This window comes from Muscardinus avellanarius, assembly GCF_963383645.1.
Source record: "Muscardinus avellanarius genome assembly, chromosome: 1".
Taxonomy (NCBI): Eukaryota; Metazoa; Chordata; class Mammalia; order Rodentia; family Gliridae; genus Muscardinus; species Muscardinus avellanarius.
In genome coordinates this window covers 45,761,424-45,780,534 of record NC_137786.1, presented here as the reverse complement: position 1 = coordinate 45,780,534, position 19,111 = coordinate 45,761,424, and the positions used below count along the sequence as shown (strand labels likewise).

At 42.1% G+C, this 19,111-nt stretch overlaps 1 protein-coding gene across 1 annotated transcript in view; it reads left to right on the top strand.

Moving 5' to 3' along the window:
* Nucleotides 1-15,094, top strand: part of ANKRD55 (ankyrin repeat domain 55) — a gene marked incomplete at both ends in the record, with an annotated part of 113,216 nt that extends 98,122 nt beyond the window's left edge. Inside the window, 2 exons of the mRNA XM_080703195.1 lie at nt 11,860-11,952; nt 14,973-15,094. Of these exons, the coding sequence (XP_080559321.1) occupies nt 11,860-11,952; nt 14,973-15,094 (215 nt within the window). The remainder of the gene's footprint in view (nt 1-11,859; nt 11,953-14,972) is intronic.
* Between the last annotated feature and the right edge of the window lie 4,017 nt (nt 15,095-19,111).

Sequence of the window (19,111 nt, the reverse complement as noted above, 5' to 3'; positions counted from 1 at the left end):
GAGACAGGAGGATTGCAGATTTGAAGCCAGCCTCAACAATTTAGCAAGACTCTCAACAACCTAACAAGACCCTATTTCAAAAATGAAACAACAACAAGAAAAATGGCTGGGAATGGAGCTCAGAGGTAGAATGCCCCTGGGTTCCGTCCCCAGTAACCTCCCCACCTTCCAGCCCCGAATCAGGCACTGAGTCCCCATTCCAGACCTACTGAACCAAAATCTTGGTGAGAAAAGGGGGAAAAGCTGATGCCTTCTTTGTATACACATAGAAAGCAACACTTGGGCACATTTATGGCTTACGTCTCATGCGTTGCATGGCGATTCGCCCTCATGCCTCTTCCTCCACTGAGCAGTGCTGCTCTCATCCAAAGCTTCCCTGTCCTTCACGTTTCATCTCTCCAGAGATATTCACACACACACACACACACACACACACACACACACACACACGTATCTACATTCATATGCACCTTTTCTAAAATAAATATATCACACACAAGATTTTATAATATTTTGTATATATACAAACATATAGATTTCCCTCCTTACAAATAAATGCATCACACTAAGTAATTTGCTATTTGTTTGTTGTGATGCTGGGCATTGAACCCAGGGGCTTCCTTCCTCCAAGCTATACCCCGCAGCCCTTTTTATTTTTTGTCTTGAAACAGTCTCACTAGGCTGCTGAGATTCTTGCTACATTGCTGAGACTGTCCTTGAACCTGTGATCCTCCTGTCTCAGCCTCCCAAGTACTGGGATTACAGGCTTTTGCCACCACACCCACAGAGCTTGTTTTTCTTTTTTAAGTGCTCCATAGATGATTCTGATGCACCCCAGAGACAGAGCAACTTACAAAATGTATTCAGTTACACAATACCCTGGTGTGTTCTTAAATGAATTGATTGCCAATATTTGAAACTTGGGACATTCTCCATAAATGTCTAAAAATTCTAGTTTCTCCTGATAAATTGAAAAACCTGAAAGCACTGAACCCAAATTCTCCTGTGACAGTAACCGGCTGGGTCTGAGTAACCACACGGCCCTTGGACATCCCTGTCTGGTCAACTCAGTTCATGCCACTTTTTCTTTATCAATAGTGTTTCTGTTTTTTTTTTTTTCTTAGTATGATCAAGATAGAAAATAAACTATTTATTGAACTCATATTTCTTTCAAAAGTAGAAAAATGAAAGACCAAGAGGGTAATGTATTTTTTTTAAGTAGAAAAAGGACCAAGAATGATGGCACATGCTTGTAATCCCAGTACTTGGGAGGCTGTGACAGGAGGATCACAAGTTCACAGTCAGCCTCAGCAACTTAATGAGGCCTTCCACAACTTAGTGAAACCCTATTTCCAAATAAAAACATAGCTAGACATGGTGGTGCATACTTGTAATACCAGCATTCAGAAGGCTGAAACAGGAGGATCGTGGTTCATGAACAGCCTCAGCTACTTAGTGAGGTTTTTTGCAAATCAGTAAGACCCTGTGACAAAATAAAGAATAAAAAGTAGGGCTTGGGGTATACATTGAGACAGAATTCCCCTGAGTCCCATCCCCAGGACTGCAAAAAAAAAAAAAATATATATATATATATATAGGGCTGGGGGTATAGCTTGGAGATACAATGCCCCTGGTCTCCATCCCCAATACCATATACAAAAAAAAAAAAAAGAATAAAAATAGGACTGGGTATAGCTCAAAGGTAAAATGCCCCTGGATTCCATCCCTGGTGCCGAAATTAATTAATTAATTACAAAAAATAAAAGGGTTTGGGATATAAACTGGAGAGAGAATGTCCCTGGGTTCAATCCCCAGCACTACCAAAAAAAAAAAAAAAAAAATGTTGGGGAAGGCCATGATTGTTAGAATTTAAAATACTCCTTCCATTTTGATATGCAGTGGTCTAGCTCTCTCCTCTCATTGCCCAGTGCATGAAGCTTTTGAAGCAGCAGTAGAATGTGCTTCCCTCCGTATATATTTATACATATCTAAGCAGAAGATAAATATCTGTAAGCACATTAAGACTATTTCCTGGTATCTAAGAAAAATGCCACTCAGGGCTTTGCACTGAGACATTTGGTTGGTGGCATTGGGAATGTTTTGCATTTTTTTCTGCAGAAGGATAAGGAAGGGAACTCATGATTCTATCACCTTTTGATACTTTAGAGGCCTCTAGGGCATTAGCCCAGCCTTATTCCTAGAGCTAGTCCTGGCCTGGCCAAGCTAATACCTTTTTGTTTTTTAGATTATTTTGAAATTCTAAAGTCTTGTTCTTTTTCTGTTCAAAAGACAGCCTTGGACAGTCTTGTTTACATCAGTTGGGATTGGGTTTAACTACCTATACCAGAAACTCAGAGCCATAGGTAGATAAGCAATATAGCAGCTATCGCCATAGGTACCATACCAGGCCTGTTTTGCCCACTGGACAGTATGCTGATTACTGAAACAAATTTCACAAAAGAGAAATAATTTATTCGCAAGGCAGCCAAGCATAAAGGAGGCAAGACACTCAAATTTCAACTCTGCCTGCTCCAGGATAGGGCTTGGGAACATTTATGAGATCCAGAAGCAGAGTAAAGTCAGACATGGTGCCACGTGCCCGTAATCCTGAGTACCTGGGAGGCTGAGACAAGAAGATCGCCTGTTTGAGGTCAGCTTCAACAACGTAGCAAGACCACTGGCAACTCAGCGAGACTCTGTTTCAAATAAAAAGAGAAAAAGGGCTGGAACTGTAGCTCAGAAGTAGAACACTGCTAAATTCAGTCCCCGATGTCAGAACCAGAAAAAGAAGCAGGGTGATTTAAGTCATAGAGACAGGTAATTTTAGGGGAAGTAATCAGTGGTCTACACCATGCATAAGCAAACTGCATGGCTCTTCACGAGACACACATTCTGAAAACAGTGGCATTAGCACCATCTGAGGCTGGTGTTGTGGGCTTCGTGATAGGAGAAGGTCATCCTTTATGCACAGGCCCAAATAGATATTTCCACAAAAGCAGCCTTCAAGTCCTTGGAAAGCAACCTAGGAAGCGATGATCATCCTCAGTCATATGTCAGAGGTGTCAGCAAGGCTAGTTGGAAGACTGATGTGTACCTCAGACTTCAGTGGGGTGTGTGTGTGTGTGTGTGTGTGTGTGTGTGTGTGTGTGTGTTTAGTTACTGGGGATTGAACCCAGGGACATTCTACCACTGAGCTATACCTCTAGCCTTTTTTAGTTTTTATTTTGAAACAGGGTCTTGTTAAGTTATCACGTGCTGGCCTCAAACTCGTGATCTTCCTGTCTCAGTCTCCGAAAAACTAGGATTACAAGTATGCACTATCCCACCCAGCTCAAAATTAGTGATTTTGAAGTCAAGTAGAGGCAAATAATGAAAAAAGAGCAAGAGGGCTCAGAGACATAGGTAAAAAACACAAAGGGTTGTTTAGTGTATTTGAGGAGTTTGACTTTTCATTGGTAGATGGAGCAGGAAGAAGCAAGGGTGGCGGGTGGATTTCCACTGGCATTATAATTATGGAATTATAATTATGGCATTATAATAGTGGAATTTATTGTGCCTTGCACATTTGTATATCATATAACCTAATTTGGTCAACTTAGGGGTTCTTTGCTATTTTCGTTTTGTTTTGTTTTGTTGTGTGGTGCTAGGGCTAGAACCCAGGCTGAATGTGTGTGTGTGTGTGTGTGTGTGTGTGTGTGTGTGTGTGAGAGAGAGAGAGAGAGAGAGAGAGAGAGAGAGAGAGAGAGAGAGAGAGGAGAGAGAGATACAGAGACAGAGAGACAGAAAGAAAGAAGAAAGAGAGAGAGAAAGAAAGAAAGAAGGAAAAAAGGAAAGAAGGGAAGGAAGGAAGGAAGGAAGGAAGGAAGGAAGGAAGGAAGGAAGGAAGGAAGGAAGGAAGGAAGGAAGGAAGGAAAGACTCAGGCTGGTCTCCAACTCCTGGACGCAGAGATGCTCCTCTCACCTCAGCCTCTGGAGTGTGGAGTGCTGGGACCACAGGTGTACCACTGCACCCAGCTTGCTTAGTGTTAATAAAATTAATCTAGCTGTGTTTTCTGACTGCTAATTGTCAAAGTTAAGATGCTGCCCTCCCATGGAGTCTTGGCTACTGAGATCTCACTCTCTGATGGTCACATTCTTGAGAAGGGCTCTAGGGTCCTTGGGTGACACTTGTTAGGTGCACAAGATACAGACTTGCTACTGTAAGCTGTTCCTTTACCAAGTGCCCAGCTGAAGGTCATGGACCATCAGGCAAGGGCTGGGTTTCACTCTCCTGTGAAAGAAGCCAGACATTGCCCAGACACGTGGTGGCTGTGTGCGCCTAACACCTGGCTTCAGCCTTCAGGTCACCATGCAGTCGATGGCTGATGGAACAGGAGGGAGCAAGGGTGGCAAGTGGATGCCCACCGGCTAAACAGGCTAGTAAGGAAGCCATCGGCCATAAGGCCTGCCCTTCTGTTTGCATCACATTGGCCAAAGATTTTGCCACAAGTGTACACATGCTCACAAGGAAGACTGGACATTGTGATATTTTAGCTAGGTATATTGCCTTCTCCCCAAATTGGACCTGCTTTCTTGCTTTCTTTTTATTTTGGGGTGTGTGTGTGTGTGTGTGTGTGTGTGTGTGCATGTGTGGGGGGGTACTCACTGTAGAACCCAGGGTCTCACACATGCTAAGCAAGCACTGTATCCCAGCCCTTTTTATTTTTATTTTGAGACAGGGTTTCATTAAGTTGCCAAAGATGTCCTCAAACTTGCGATCCTCCTGCCTCAGCCTCTCAAGTACCTGGGATTATAGCATGTGCCACCACATCCCCAATGTATTTTTGTTTCTAAAGCAGAAGGAGTTTCTATTGGATAGAAAACTAGTAGAAGCTGCCCCATGTGCCATCCAAAACTTTCTATATTATTTGAAATAGAAGGACATCTAGTGAACTTGATTTGGAGATTTGCTTAGCCTCTAAGGAAGTAACTTGGAAAAGTACTAGGGCAGCAGAATAGCACAAAAGAGAAGTGAAAGTTTCCAAGAGATTCTTAAGAAACTAGTTGTGCTTATATCAAAGCATTTATTTATTTTTCATCAAGTATATTTTGTGCTGATTATCACTAGGAGTCATTCGAGGAAAGTGACTCATGATCAGATAAATCCCCCAAGAGTCTTCGGCCTAAAAATGAGCTTTAAATAATATGGGTTTGCTAAAATGATTGTGACTTTTTTTTTCTTTCTTCCTTTTTTTTTTTTCTTTTGGTGGTGCTGGCTGAGAATCAAACACTGAGCCTCACAAATGCTAGGCAAGCACTCTACCACCGAGTTGAAGCCCCAGCCCCAAACTAATTTTATTTTACCTATTTCTTTTATTTATTTATTTATTTATTTATTTACTTATGGTACTGGGGTTTGAACCCAGGGGCATTTGGTTGATGAGATTCTCACTACTTGCTGAGGCTGTCCTTGAATCTGCAATCCTCCTATCTCAATCTCCCAAGTACTGGGATTACAATTGGTGCATCACTGTGCTTGGTTCCCAAACTAATAAACTAATTTTATTTATTTACTTCATGTGTGTGTGTGTACTATTAGGGATGGAACCCAGGAGCATTCTACCTCTGAATACACCCCCAGCCTTATTTTATTTTTTATTTTGGAAACAGGGTCTCACTGCATTGTAGAGGACCTCACTAAATTGCTAAAGCTGGTCTTTAACCTGTGATCCTTCTGTCTCAGCCTCCCAAGTAACAGGACTACAAACCTGCACCCCCATACCCAACGTCCAGCTAATTTTAAATTTCTTCCTATATTTAGCCAAAAAAGTGAAAATGGTCTTATTTATTCAATCAATCATTAATGATTATTGTGTGCTTGTCACACTGATTTTTGTTTTAACTGTGGTCAGGCGCTGTGCTAAGTATTGCACCTTAGAAAGAGTTTACAAGCCAGGCCTGGTACCACACACTTGTAATCCCAGCATTTGGGAGGCTAAGACAGGCGGATTGCAGTCGAGGACAGCCTCGGCTACTTAGTGAGGTCCTTTGCAACTCAGTGAGACCCTGTTTCAAAGTAAAGAATAAAAATTAGAGCTGGGGTTGTAGCTTGAAGATATAATGTCCCTGAGTTCCATCCCCAGTACCACAAAAACAAAAACAAAAAAAACTTACAGATGATCTTTACCTTAAAGATGATTATGTTTGTGTCTGGTGCTTAAATTAAAGCATACATTTATAAATTTAATTTTAATTTTTAATTTAAATTTAAGCAATCACCTATATTCTCTGATACTCAGGAACATAAGACAGGAGAATTGCTTGAACCCAGGAATGTGAAGCCAGATTGTGTAAAATAGTGAGGTGTGGGGACGCATGCCTAAAATACCAGTACTTGGGAGGCTGAGACAGGAGGACTGCAGGTTTAAAGCCAGCATTGGCAACTCAAATTCAGTGAGATCTTGTTTCGAAATAAAAAGTAAAATAGGGCTGGGGGCATAGCTCAGAGGCAGAATGCCCCTAGATTCAATCCCTAGTATAAGGAGGAAGGAAGGAAGGAAGGAAGGAAGGAAGGAAGGAAGGAAGGAAGGAAGGGAGGGAGGGAAGGAAAGGAGGGAGGGAAGGAGGGGCTGGTTAAGTGTGTCAGCCAACTGCATATCTTCCTCCTGTTCCACTCTGTCTCACTCTGAATGACTCTAGTCCGCTGGCTTCTGAGTACTTTTGGCCAATAGTAGGCACTGGCAGAAGGTTAAGAGAAGAATGAAATCAGTAGGAAGCCAGCTCTCCCCTGCAGGCCTGTCCCTGCTTCCTATGGAATCTCCATTAGTCTCCTCCTCCAGCTCCCTGGCTCCGCCCTCCCCCTAGGTGCTGGCTGCTGCAGGCTTCTGAGTCTTCCTAACACTATCTGCTGTTATCCCTCCAGCTGCGAGGTGGTTGCACCTTTCTGCTACAGTTAATCTCTGGATTGTCCTTCCCAGCTTTTCCGTCACTAGTGCTAATCAATTTTTGGTATGAAATTTCCTCGGTTCAAAGCCTTATTTTTCTGGATGAAGCCTGATAGAAAAAAGCAAGAAATTGTCATCTCATGGGATCCTTTCCAATTATAATTCACATGGCCTAGGAAAGTTATATGATTTGTCTTATTAGAGCCAGTTCCAGACATATTCAGAACTTGGACGCCGAGCTCCTGTCACCTTGGCCATCATACAGTCTTTATCTCCTGAAGTCCATGTTGTTGATATGCTTACCTAAGATCAGCAAGTCATTTTCTTCTCAACTACATTGTTTTCCCCAAAATGAACCGATTGCCCTGCCTTATGGCTTTTATCATTGTGAAGCTTTTTAACCTGTTCAGTACATGGGTTCTTGAACTACAGCAGCTTCTGCAGTAACATCCGAAGGGTTCACCTGCGTGGTTTACATCATGGGTGTAAGCAGGCTGGAATTTAGATTTCTACATGGTGCTTAAATACATTTTATGTGGAATCTTAATATGGTGAAACAACGGGACACTGTAACTCATACTACCGTACCGCTGACTTAAACCTGGATAGTCCAAATTCATCTTTGTATTTCCTTCTTTCCTGCCCTAGGTTCTGTAGAAATAACCTGGGCCAGCAGTGCAATTGTCTGGATTACTGGCAGTCTCTATCCTGTGCTTACATCAGCAATCTCGATAATTTAGGTCTAATAATAATTGCTTAACATTCATCGAGACCTGTCAGCGGGCTGGATGCAGAGAGGAGGGGGATGAGGCACTTCTCCTGATGAGCTGGAATGTGGAGTACCTCAGCTTAATTCACTGCAGGCAGCTTTCAGAGAAAATGGAACAGAAAGCTCTGTGGTGTTTTCTGCTGGCCTTGTTATTTACACGCCATCACACAGAGAGAGTAGGAAAGTGCTCACTTCCTTTCTCCCTCAAGGGAGAACTTCCTTCTTCAGAATTTTCTAGAATGTTCCTGCAACAATGAACTCTTTTGCCTGGGTAGGTCAGATCCTGTGGCCCCTCTGTTTAAAATCATCAGCAACTTTGCATATTTTCAGTACAAAAGCCAGATCCATAAACATAAAGCCCTGGCGGCCTGGTCAGGCCTCTCTTTTCTTTCTCAGCTCAGGCACTTCCCACTCCCCGCAACAGTTCTTTGAATATCAGTTCCTGGAAAACCTGCTACCTCTCCGCCACATGACATCTTTGCCTGTATTGTTATTATTTTTAGCTTCACTCTGCCGTGTGTGAGACTGATTCTTACAATCTTTTAAATGATGGTTCAATGCTCACCTTCCAGCTGGGAGCCGTGTAATCCCAGTACTTGGGAGGCTGAGATTGGAGGATCACAGGTGCCAGGACAGCCTTGGCAACTTAGCAAACTCCTCAGTGACTTAGCAAGCCCTGTTTCGAAATTTAAAAAGTAATTAAAAGAAAAAACTTCTCCTCCATGTGAAGGTCACCCTGGTCTCCATAGGAGAGGTGACTCTTCCTCATCATCATTATTATTATTCACAATAAAAATAGCTCCACCCTGTTGAGAATTTCCGTTATCTGCAGGAGAAGAGTTTGTATCCCCATTTTGAAGTGAAAAGATGGGATTCATGGAGGTTAGCTCCCCTGCCTCAGGTCCCAGAGCTAGCTAGGAAGTGGCAGAGCCGACAAAGAACAAGGTCTTGTGGGGTTCAGGGACACCCCGACCTCGCTGGACCTCCACGCCACTGCAACGCCCCACATACTTGATCACAGGGCTACCCGTGGGCTTTCAAAACTTCTCGCCTTCCTCCCATCCCAAGGGCATCCCAGGCCCTTGAGCATTTGGCCGTGTCCTCTCTGTACCCCAGGGTCTGGAACACGGTAAGTTATCAAGAGTTGACTGCTGAATGCATTGTTGTTATTAATCGTTTCTTCACCTCTGGTTTCTTCATGTAACTGAACACCTTTCCTGCCCTTTATTCCGGAACAGGGATCCTGAGTCTGTCCCAGAAGGTTGGATGTTCCCTGGCAGTGCCTACAGCACCAATAAGGGGGCTCTGGGCCATGCATGGCTCCACCCCAGCCCTTAAACCTGAGCAAACGCAGGCATGGAATAAAGTCGGAGTCTTCACCCATCTCCCAAATGACAGCTGAGGCTCCTTTCTGCCCGCCTCTCTGTCCTAACAAGGCTGCCTAGCTCCCAGGGATGCAGAGGAGTGTGGGTTTTAGGGTGAAGCAGGCCTGGCCTGGAGTCCAGTCTCTGCCATTTCCCAGCAGCACATGACCTTGAGCACCCTTGAGAACTGCAGCAAAGCACAGCACCCTCATTTGCAAAGAGTAGAAGATAATAGCACCTATCTCAAGGGAAAGTTGGTTGTCAGGATTACATGAAATTTGGTCTGAAGCAATTAGCCTAGCCCAGGACAATAAATGCTCAAGAAACATTATCTATTATTAGCAACATCTCATTTCTTGGCTTTGAAAATTTCTGCTCAAGAATTCATGGATAGTTAAAGGATGAGCCGATTTGAATTTTAGTGTAATTCTACATAAGAATGTTTTCTTTATAAGTAATGGCTCCTGAAGTTATTTGACTTTCAAAGTTAAAAGAATATCTGATAGAGGGGGCCTGGGGAAAGGAGAATTAATGAAGTAAACACCACCACTGATATATGTAAATGAAATTATCAGTGCCAATCTCAATATCATGTACAGGAAAGTGGACAGAGTAGGCATGGAGCAGGGTCGAGGGGAGCTCACCAAGTGCTGTGCACACATGAGACCCTGTCACTCTGAACTTTTTTTTTTTTTGCAATACTGGGGATGGAACCCAGGGGCATTCTACCTCCGAGCTACACCCCCAGACCTATTTTTATTTTTTATTTTGAAACAGGGTCTCACTAAGTTGCAAAGGGACTCACTAAGTAGCTGAGGCTGGCTGTGAACCCGAATCCTCCTGTCTCAGCCTCCCAAATGCTGAGATTACAAGTGTAAACCACCATGCCCAGATTTGAACTTGATTTTGATGTGAGACTGCAATATACCAATAAAGTATATTTTTAAGTTAAAAGAATAAAATAAAATGGCAAAATATACATGAGGAAAATTAGAAATGATGCTGAGTCTCCATCAAATGACACCTTAGGTGACTGCCCTAGTTAATCCACCATTAGATTCACTCTCATAGATGGAAGCTATATCTTAGCTAATGCTGCCTTCCTTCCAGACTAACTTTGCTCAAATAAAACTCTTATGCTATAGTGATACAGGTTACTTCTTACTAGACTATTAGGCAAAAGTTCAAGTCATTTGTTTGTACTAAAGTTGATTAAGTGCTTTACCTTGTACATGTTTTACATTTATTCTCCAATTTAATGTTCTTGACAACTGGGAAGTGCAGACTTATTTTCACCATTTTACATATGAAGAAATCAGACTTGGAGAGCTTGTCACTTGTCACCTGCCCCGGGCCATATATCCGAAACCAGGAAGCAGAGAATCAAACCTCATCCGTCTGACGTGAGAACCAAAGCTTCTACTCATTATACTACCTGGCCAACTTTCAAACTGGACTTAAGTAACTTCCACATGACTCCTTCTACGTTCACATATCTGGAACACCCATCTCTGATAGACAGTAGTGTGTTTACTTTTTTGACAACTAGCCTTTCCGGGAGAAAAATCAGTGCTTGCTTATTTCCACGGTGAAAACACTCCCACTTGCTGGCCAAATTCAAAACACCTGGGTGATCTTGACCAGTTGGCGACATTCCTGACAATGTAACTATTCCCTCACAAGAGTGGTTTCACATAGCACATGCAGCCCGGCACACCACTACCTACCATCAAAATTGGAGAACAGGCCTTTCCCAAGCTGTTTATTAGGTCAGTGAGTCACAGTCCCGCCTGCATAGTTGAGTCACCTGGGACTGAGGAAACTCTGATGCCCCGGTCCAGAGATTCTGATTCCACAGACCTGGGGTGTGGCCAGGGCAGCAGTATTTATCTAAACTCAGATCTTTCCTGTGTGTAAGCCAAGATTGTGAAACGCTGCTCTCAGGAAAAGATATTCTACTCACCATGCATTCATTGAAGATGTGATGGCCAGGCATGGTGGTACACAGCTATAATCCCAATATTTGGGAGGCCGAGACAGGAGGATAGCAGGTTCTAGGCCAACCTCAGAAACTTAGCTGGGACTCTCAGCAACCTAGTGAGACCCTATTTCAAAATAAAAAAGTGAAAAGGGCTGAGGGGTGTAGCTCGGAGGTAGGATGTCCCAGAGTTCAATCCTCAGCACCAAAATAAATAAATAAATAAATAAATAAATAAATAAATAAATAAATGTGATAAGTTTTGCCAGTTCTCTCTTACTTTTATTTTGTCCAACTTTAAGTTTTATAGAGTGTGTGACAAACTGTTCTTGTTTATAAAATGTTATTTAAACTAGTTCATTCAAGAAAATGATTTCTGTTGAGCATGCCTGTAGTTCCAGCACTTGGGAAACTGAGATAGGAGGGTCACAGGTTCAAGGGTAGCCTCAACAATAGTGAGACTCTCAGCAACCCAGCGAGACCTTGTTTCAAAAAAGTAATTTTTTAAAGGGCTGGGGGTGTATCTTGTGCCTCCTGGGTTCAATTCCCAGTAGCACAGAGGAAAGAAAGAAAGAAAGAAAGAAAGAAAGAAAGAAAGAAAGAAAGAAAGAAAGAAAGAGAGAGAAAATGATTTCTCTGGATCTGTTTCATATAAGCAGTGAGTGGTAATAATAGAAATGCAATAAAGTGTGGTTATTAGTATTATTTTCTTTATTGTTGGCACCTTAAATAGTGATCTCTAACAATTTTATGATTCTCTCACAGATTTTATAATTTGCACTTGGTTGAGTCTTAAATGACTGATGCAAATATGTTTGTCCCCAGGACAAAATTTTCAACATCTCTCCCCAAACAGACCCAAAATCAGGGATCTTCCTTTCTCTCGGAACAACCTAGCTCCCCTCCCAGACCAAAAATGTAAGTATGATGAATCTTCCAGAGCTTCCTTTGCAAGTGTTAACATGTCTGGACACAGCTCAATGTTATTTTGTTTTATTTTCATTTGTTAAAAGAACATCAGAAGCCAGGCATGATAGTGCATGCTTGTAATCTTAGTACTTGGGAGGCTGAGATGGGAGGATCACACAGATTTGAAGCCAGCCCCAGCTACTTAGTGAGGCTCTCAGAAACTTAGTGAGACCCTGTTTCAAAATAAAATAGGTCTGGAAGCTGGGTCTCGTCTCTAGTACAAACAAAACCAAGATGGGTCTCTTTCCTTTCCTTGCTTTCCTTGCTCTGCGTGTGCCAGGCGTGGTGGTGCACACTTGTAATCCTGGTACCTGGGAAGCTGAGACAGAAGGACCGCAGGTTCCAGGACAGCCTCACCAAGCAGTGAGACTCTCATCAACCTAGTGAGATGTTTCAAAGTAAGAAGAAAATAGAGCCAGGCATGGGGGCACACGCTTGTTATCCCAGCATTTGGGAGGCTGAGACAGGAGGATCGTGGTTCTTGGCCAGCCTCAGCTACTACTTAGCAAGGCCCTTTGAAACTCAGTGAGACCCTGTTTCAAAATAAAGGATAAAAAATAGGGCTGGGGGTGTTACTCGGAGGTAGAATGCCCCTGGGTTCCATCTCCAGTACCACAAAAGAAAAAGAACAAAATAGAGCGGGAGGAGTAGCTCACAGGTAGAACACCCCTGGGTTCAAACCCCAGCACCAAAAACAAAAACAAGCAAACAAAAAGGAACACACAGAAATGGGCATCATGGCCAGGCATGGTGGCTCACACTTGTAATCCCAGCATTTGGGAAGCTGAGACGGGAGGATCTCGGTTCGCAGACAACCTCAGCTAATTAGTGAGGCCCTTAACAACTCAGTGAGAGTTTTCAAAATGAAGAATAAAAATTAGGGCTGTGGGTATAGCTCGAAGGTAGAATGCCCCCAGGTTCCATCCCCCGTACCACCAAAAAAAATAATAATAATAATAATGCATGGTTTGTACTCTCAGTCCACATATCCCTAAACAGAGAGTGCATGCTATTCATCAGGACCATCTGTGATTTACTTGGCATCACTAATTTATTTTTATATTTCTATACAAAAAACCCCACACAATTCTCATAATATAAAATTATGAGAAATTAACATATTCTGTTAGAGCAGTGATCTTCCAACTTGAGTATGCCTAAATATTACCCGGCATGCCTATTATAAAGTAGATTATTAGGCCCAACACCTAAAGATTCTAAGTTTATATATCCTTGTATCTATTCTCTAAGGCAAGTTTTATTATTATCATCCCCACTGTACAAATGGGAACACCAGCAGGAAGGTTATGTGACTCCCCAGCATCGCCTGGGAGTGAGCACTAGACTTGAAGAACTCTGGGCTGCTGAGCCAGTTGTCTCTTGAAAGGAGCGACACTTCCTTCCTTCTTGGTCTTTCTATTCCACCCTGCCCAGTTATAACGCACACCAGCACACAGATGCACACCCACAGAGGATTTCTCCATACCCTGTTGAGTGTAGGTTAAATTATTTAGGAGCTGTCCTATTTTAGCCAAGTTTTGGAGCCTTTCCATAGAATTTTGGTTTCCTCCCTTGCGGCTATAATAATGGTGCCAGCCTGGTAAGATTGTTGGGAGGATTAAAGGAGATAACATTTACATATGTAAAACACTTGGCACACTATTTGCACAAAGTAAATATCCAATATGCCCAGGCTGCAGTTTAACGGGGACCAACTAAGGGCTCTGAAACTCTTTAGGTAAAAACAATGAACTGTGGGGTCTTAGTAGGATCTTACTGTGGAGGAGTAAAATAAGGAAAGCATTTTGTCCAAAATCCCACAGTGTTAGAAGCAGAATCCCAGAGCCCTCCCTTCCTGACAGCTTTTCTGCCCTTACTGATGATCTGTGTAAAGTCAGTTGTGGCCAGTGTCAACTTTTATCATGGCTTGAAATTCAAGAGGCTGAACCCCTCTTGAAGCAGAGCTCTTAGATGCAAAGACCTCTGGTTAAGGAAACGGTCGCTTGGTCTTGTGCTCTGGGGGGCATAGAGGAGACAACGAGATTTTCTTTGGGAGAAACCAGATGCTTTGCTTTTCAAAATTAAGTTTCAAATGAGAACGATAAAGATATCTGATCAACTTAGCTCAGAAAAAGAAAAAGAAAGGCACACTGAGCTCTTCCTAGAGGAAACCTGACAAGGCCAGCATGGTGAAGGCAGGAGGACTACAGGCTTGAGGCCAGCCTCGGCATCTTAGGGAGACCCTGTCTCAAAAAGGAACGAGAAACCAGCCCAGGCGTGGCGGCCCACGCTTATAATCCCAGCATTCGGGAGGCTGAGACGGGAGGATCACAGTTCACAGCCAGCCTCAGCTACTTAGTGAGGCCCTGTGTGACTTAGTGAGACCCTGTTTCAAAATAAAGAATAAAAAGTTGGGCTGGGGGTGTAGCTCGAAGGTAGAATGCCCCTGAGTTCAATCTCAAGGAAAGGAAGGAAGGAAAAGAAAAGAAAAAAGAAAAGAAAAGAAAAGAAAAGAAAAGAGAAAAGGAAGGAAGGAAGGAAGGAAGGAAGGAAGGAAGGAAGGAAGGAAGGAAGGAAGGAAGGAAACTGAGGACCTCTGGAGAAAGTTTGCCTAAAAGCCTTATACAGATATCTGTCCTGGGGCTTGTTTAGAGCCTGTGCTGACTTGACCATCCACAGCTGCTCCATTCCAAGGAAGAGCTCTGCCACGCACGCACAGTGCAATCACGTTTCCATCACACTTGGTGCATTCTGTATTTGTTCATATTTGAAATTCCTAACTACATGTCGTAAGCCTGAATGGATGTGCCTACCCAGCTTTTCCCCACAGCCCAGCTGTTACCAACACGGGCTTCTTAGAAATGCCACCATTCCTTAAGAAATAACACATTTTCCTACTCCCTGCTTCCTAAGCCTCTAAGAGGAGCAAATCCTTGACCGTGTGTCACCCCTTTTTTCTTTCTCCCCAGTTCTATCCGGAGAACCTCTACGTACAAACCGAGTGCTTCCTGCTATTCCAAGTCAAAGGGGCCAGGGCTCGTCCTCTGGAGAGAGCGAGGCCCCTGCCAGCCCCACCAACCCTGCCGAGTGACTGCGGGCTGCTAACTGTGGAAATACAGACGACATACATTTCCAACTCTCCGAGGGTGAGATAACTCTAGTTTTTCAGAACAGAGACTAATTCAGTAAGCTGCATTCTATAAGCCATTCACATTTTTATAACTCAACTTCTTTATTCCAAATAAAAATACTTCCTAAATAAGCACTTGGAATCTTTAAATGTGTATATATTCTAAGTCCGTGAGTTTCTATCATCTCTTAGTGCCAAGGTTTAAAAATATATATGTTGTTAGCAGGGAGACTTAACTATGTTTGGTTTGGTTTGGTTTGTGACATGTTTACTGTTTTTTTTTTTCCTGTTTGCTGAATAATTTTATGTGTGTATTTTTATAATGTATGAAAATGCTGAAAAAGTATGTCCCAGACTCGTTCTTCACATTTATTGTAATTCTTCCTTGGACTGACAAAACTTAATGAAAATTAAAGTGATAAATTCCTCTAAGCAGTCACCGTCTACGGCTTTTTAACTGTACAATCTTCGGGAAAATACTTTCTAACATCCAGTTAGAAAGTGGTCAGTTCCTGGCCACAGCCCAAATTACTTGATGGTGTTTATGTCCCTTCTTTGTTATGTGATGATTTCCACCTACTGTTGTTTTCAGATATGACTGAGGATTCCAATAGCTACAAGGTCATGTGGGTTGGCAAGGCACACATCCTGGCCCAGCAGAATTGACCATCTACTTCGCACACATTCCTCAAATACTCTACATAGTTAACAATTTTTTTATGTTTCAAATTATTGATTTCTGCCTACTCAAGACTTTCCCAAACCTAAGACTTGACAAAATTTTAAAAGATTACTACTGACTGCAGATCTCTTTGCTAAGATGCTTGCATGCTGTTTGGATTTATTTTGGCTATAGGCCTAGTATAAAGTTCAAGGTTTAGCTACATAAGATGATAATCACTCCACATTATTTTTGAATCAACATGTTACTTTGTAAATATCTCAAGTATAAAATTTACTACTTTATATCATTTTTTATTCCTTTAGTGAGGTCAGACTGTACCATTAACTGGATAGAAACTCCTTTGGGGCCACGTTATAGTTCTTGGGTCTTGTACTTCTACAAATGTGTACAGAAGCTAGCACAAAGTAGACACTCGGTCATTTAATTTTTTCCAGGAAGAAAGGAAGAGAAGAAGAGAGGGAGTCAGCAAGAACAGGAAATGTAGGAAGCGATCATGAAGAGGTTGTAATCCCACTTGACAATAATAGTTGTCTGAATCAGAGATTGTAAAAGAGAAAGCCTATGGATCAAACTCCAAGCTGAGCAGTAGCAAGAAGGGCAAATCCTGGTAGAAACAGAAGCCCTCTCAGAACATAACTTCTGAAGGGTTTTCTTTTTTGTTGTTGTTCATGGGCTGTTTTTGTCTGAAAACTAATTACTTGTAAGCACCCACTAAGTTCATGAATGTGTTGTCAGGCTACTTCTGAATTCACTCCATCCACAAGTAGGTCCCTGGCCCCACGCTGCCTGGATTAGTCAGGACAGGCCAGCTTCTGCTTCAATAATAAACAACCCCAAATCTCATTGGCTCACTTTATTTGTTTCTCACTCGAAATACATGTTCCCAAACCAACTGATAAGAGCTGGCTGATGTAGATTGCATCTTGCCACATGTTTCCCTGGTGATTGAAGCACAGTAAGAGAGACACAAGTCTCATAATTTTCTATCACATTTCATCTGCCAAATCAAATTGTGTGGATAGGACTAACTTCAAGGAGGGAAGGGTAGAGAATTATAATTCTTACATGAGAGAAAGGGAGAATTGGAATATTTGTGAATTATCAAAAAGTGTATTACACTAACCAAAGCTCAGGTACAGAGTGATCAGCTGAGGAAAGTGATTCGGCCCTCTACGAAGTGGAAAATGAAGTTTTTTAAATTTTGTTGTTGTTGTACTGGGAATTAAATCCAGGGGCATTCTCTGAGCTACACTCCCAGCCCAATTTTATTTTTTTGTTTTGAAAAAGGGTCTCACTAGGTTGTTAATAGTCTCATTGTGTTGCCGAGGCTGGCCTAGAACCTGGGATCCTCCTGTCTCAGCCTCACAAGTACTGAGATTACAGGTATGCGCCACCATGCCTGGCTTATATTTTTAAAAGTTGCTTTTAAGCCAGGCATGGTGGCACATGCTTGTAATCCCAGTATTTGGGAGGCTAAGCAGAAAGATCTCAGGTTCATGGCCAGCTCAGGATTTAGTGAGACCCTATTTCAAAATAAAGAACAAAAAATAGGGCTGAGGGTATAACTCAGAGGTAGAATACCCCTGGGTTCAATCCCCAGTTCTAAAATAAATAAATAAATAAAAAATAAATAAATAAGCCTGAGGTGATATCCACACCAGTAATCCCAATACTTGTAAGGCTGAGAGAAGAGGATCACAGGTTTAAAACCAGCCTCAGCAACTTCACAAGACTCTTAACAACCTAGAAAGACCTTGTTTCAAAAAAGAATTTTTCTAGATGATTCAAAGTTATATTATCTTCAGTTATAAATGCCTGTTTAATATAATTATACTACATTCTCTTCTAAGAACCATCACATAATTTAAAGAATGGCATAGCCTAGAAATATTCAGAAAGATGTTTCTGCACAGAGCTGATTTTTTGTGTGTGTGCAGGTCTGGGGATGGAACCCAGGGGCATTCGGCCTCCGAGCTACACCCCCTGCCCTGTTTTTTTATTCTTTTTATTTTGAAACTGGGTCTCACTGAGTTGCAGAGGGCCTCACTAAGTAGCTGAGGCTGTCCGCGAACCGCGATCCTCAGGTCTCAGCCTCCCGAATGCTGGGACTACAAGCCTGTACCACCACGCCCGGTTTAGAACTGAATTTAAATTGTCCTCCAAATGCTTCATTCCGTCCCTTTTCCACTATGATTACTTCATCTAAAGGCACATAAAAATTAACCAATTGCTTTTAGTATGTGACTATGTCAACTGTGTGATCTCCAATAAAGAATCAATCATTATTGGAAAGGCAGCATCAATTGAGACTACTTTGTACTTATGACTAATCCATTATAAACAAAAAAAATCTTAAAAACACAATTCCAGAAAAAGTATAGTTTTGACAAGAACAGGTTAAAAAATATAAGGACCTAATTGACTATGCTATACCAAAGACATGAAGATTAAAATTGATTTTATACTCTCAGTCTATACAAATAAAACCATATCCTTTATCCTATATATATGCTTAGTTATCGTACACATATAACAAAATGCTTCATATTTCATTTACTTCAATGGATTGAATGTCTAAGAAAAAGACGGAAAAGAGCTGATAATCAACTTCCAAGCTTTTTTTTTTGCAGTACTGGGGATGGAACCCAGGGTCATTCTACCTCTAAGCTACACACCCCCTGCCCTATATTTTATTTTTTATTTTGAAACAGGGTCTCACTGAGTTGCACAGGGCCTAAGTAGCTGAGGCTGCCTGTGAACCACAATCCTCCTGTCTCAGCCTCCCAAATGCTGGTATTACAAGCATGCGCCACCACACCCAGCTCAACTCCCAAGTTTTATGCATATTTTTTGCTACTTTTATCAATTTCCTGAGATATTTATCCTAAGCAGGAAAATCTTTTCAGTACATTGCCCACACAAATTGAGTCTGGTTTGTGTTTGTTTGTTTGTTTGTTCGTTTGTTGCAGTGCTAGGAATTGAACCCAGGGGCATTCTACCTCCGAGCTACGCCTCTAGCCCTATTTTTTATTCTTTATTTTGAAACACGGTCTCACTAAGTTGCAGAGGGCCTCACTAAGTAACTGAAGCTAGCCACGAACCTGTGATCCTCGTGTCTCAGCCTCCCAAGTACTGGGATTACAAGCATGCATGCACCTTGTTGTACAAAGTGTGCACCTTTGTTGTACAAAACCAACAAAGCCCTTGTTGGGCTGTGTAAGTATCTTGAAGAACTCTACCAAATCCCTGCAGAGTGTTCAATCCCCAGTACAGATAAAAAAGAATTAAGTATA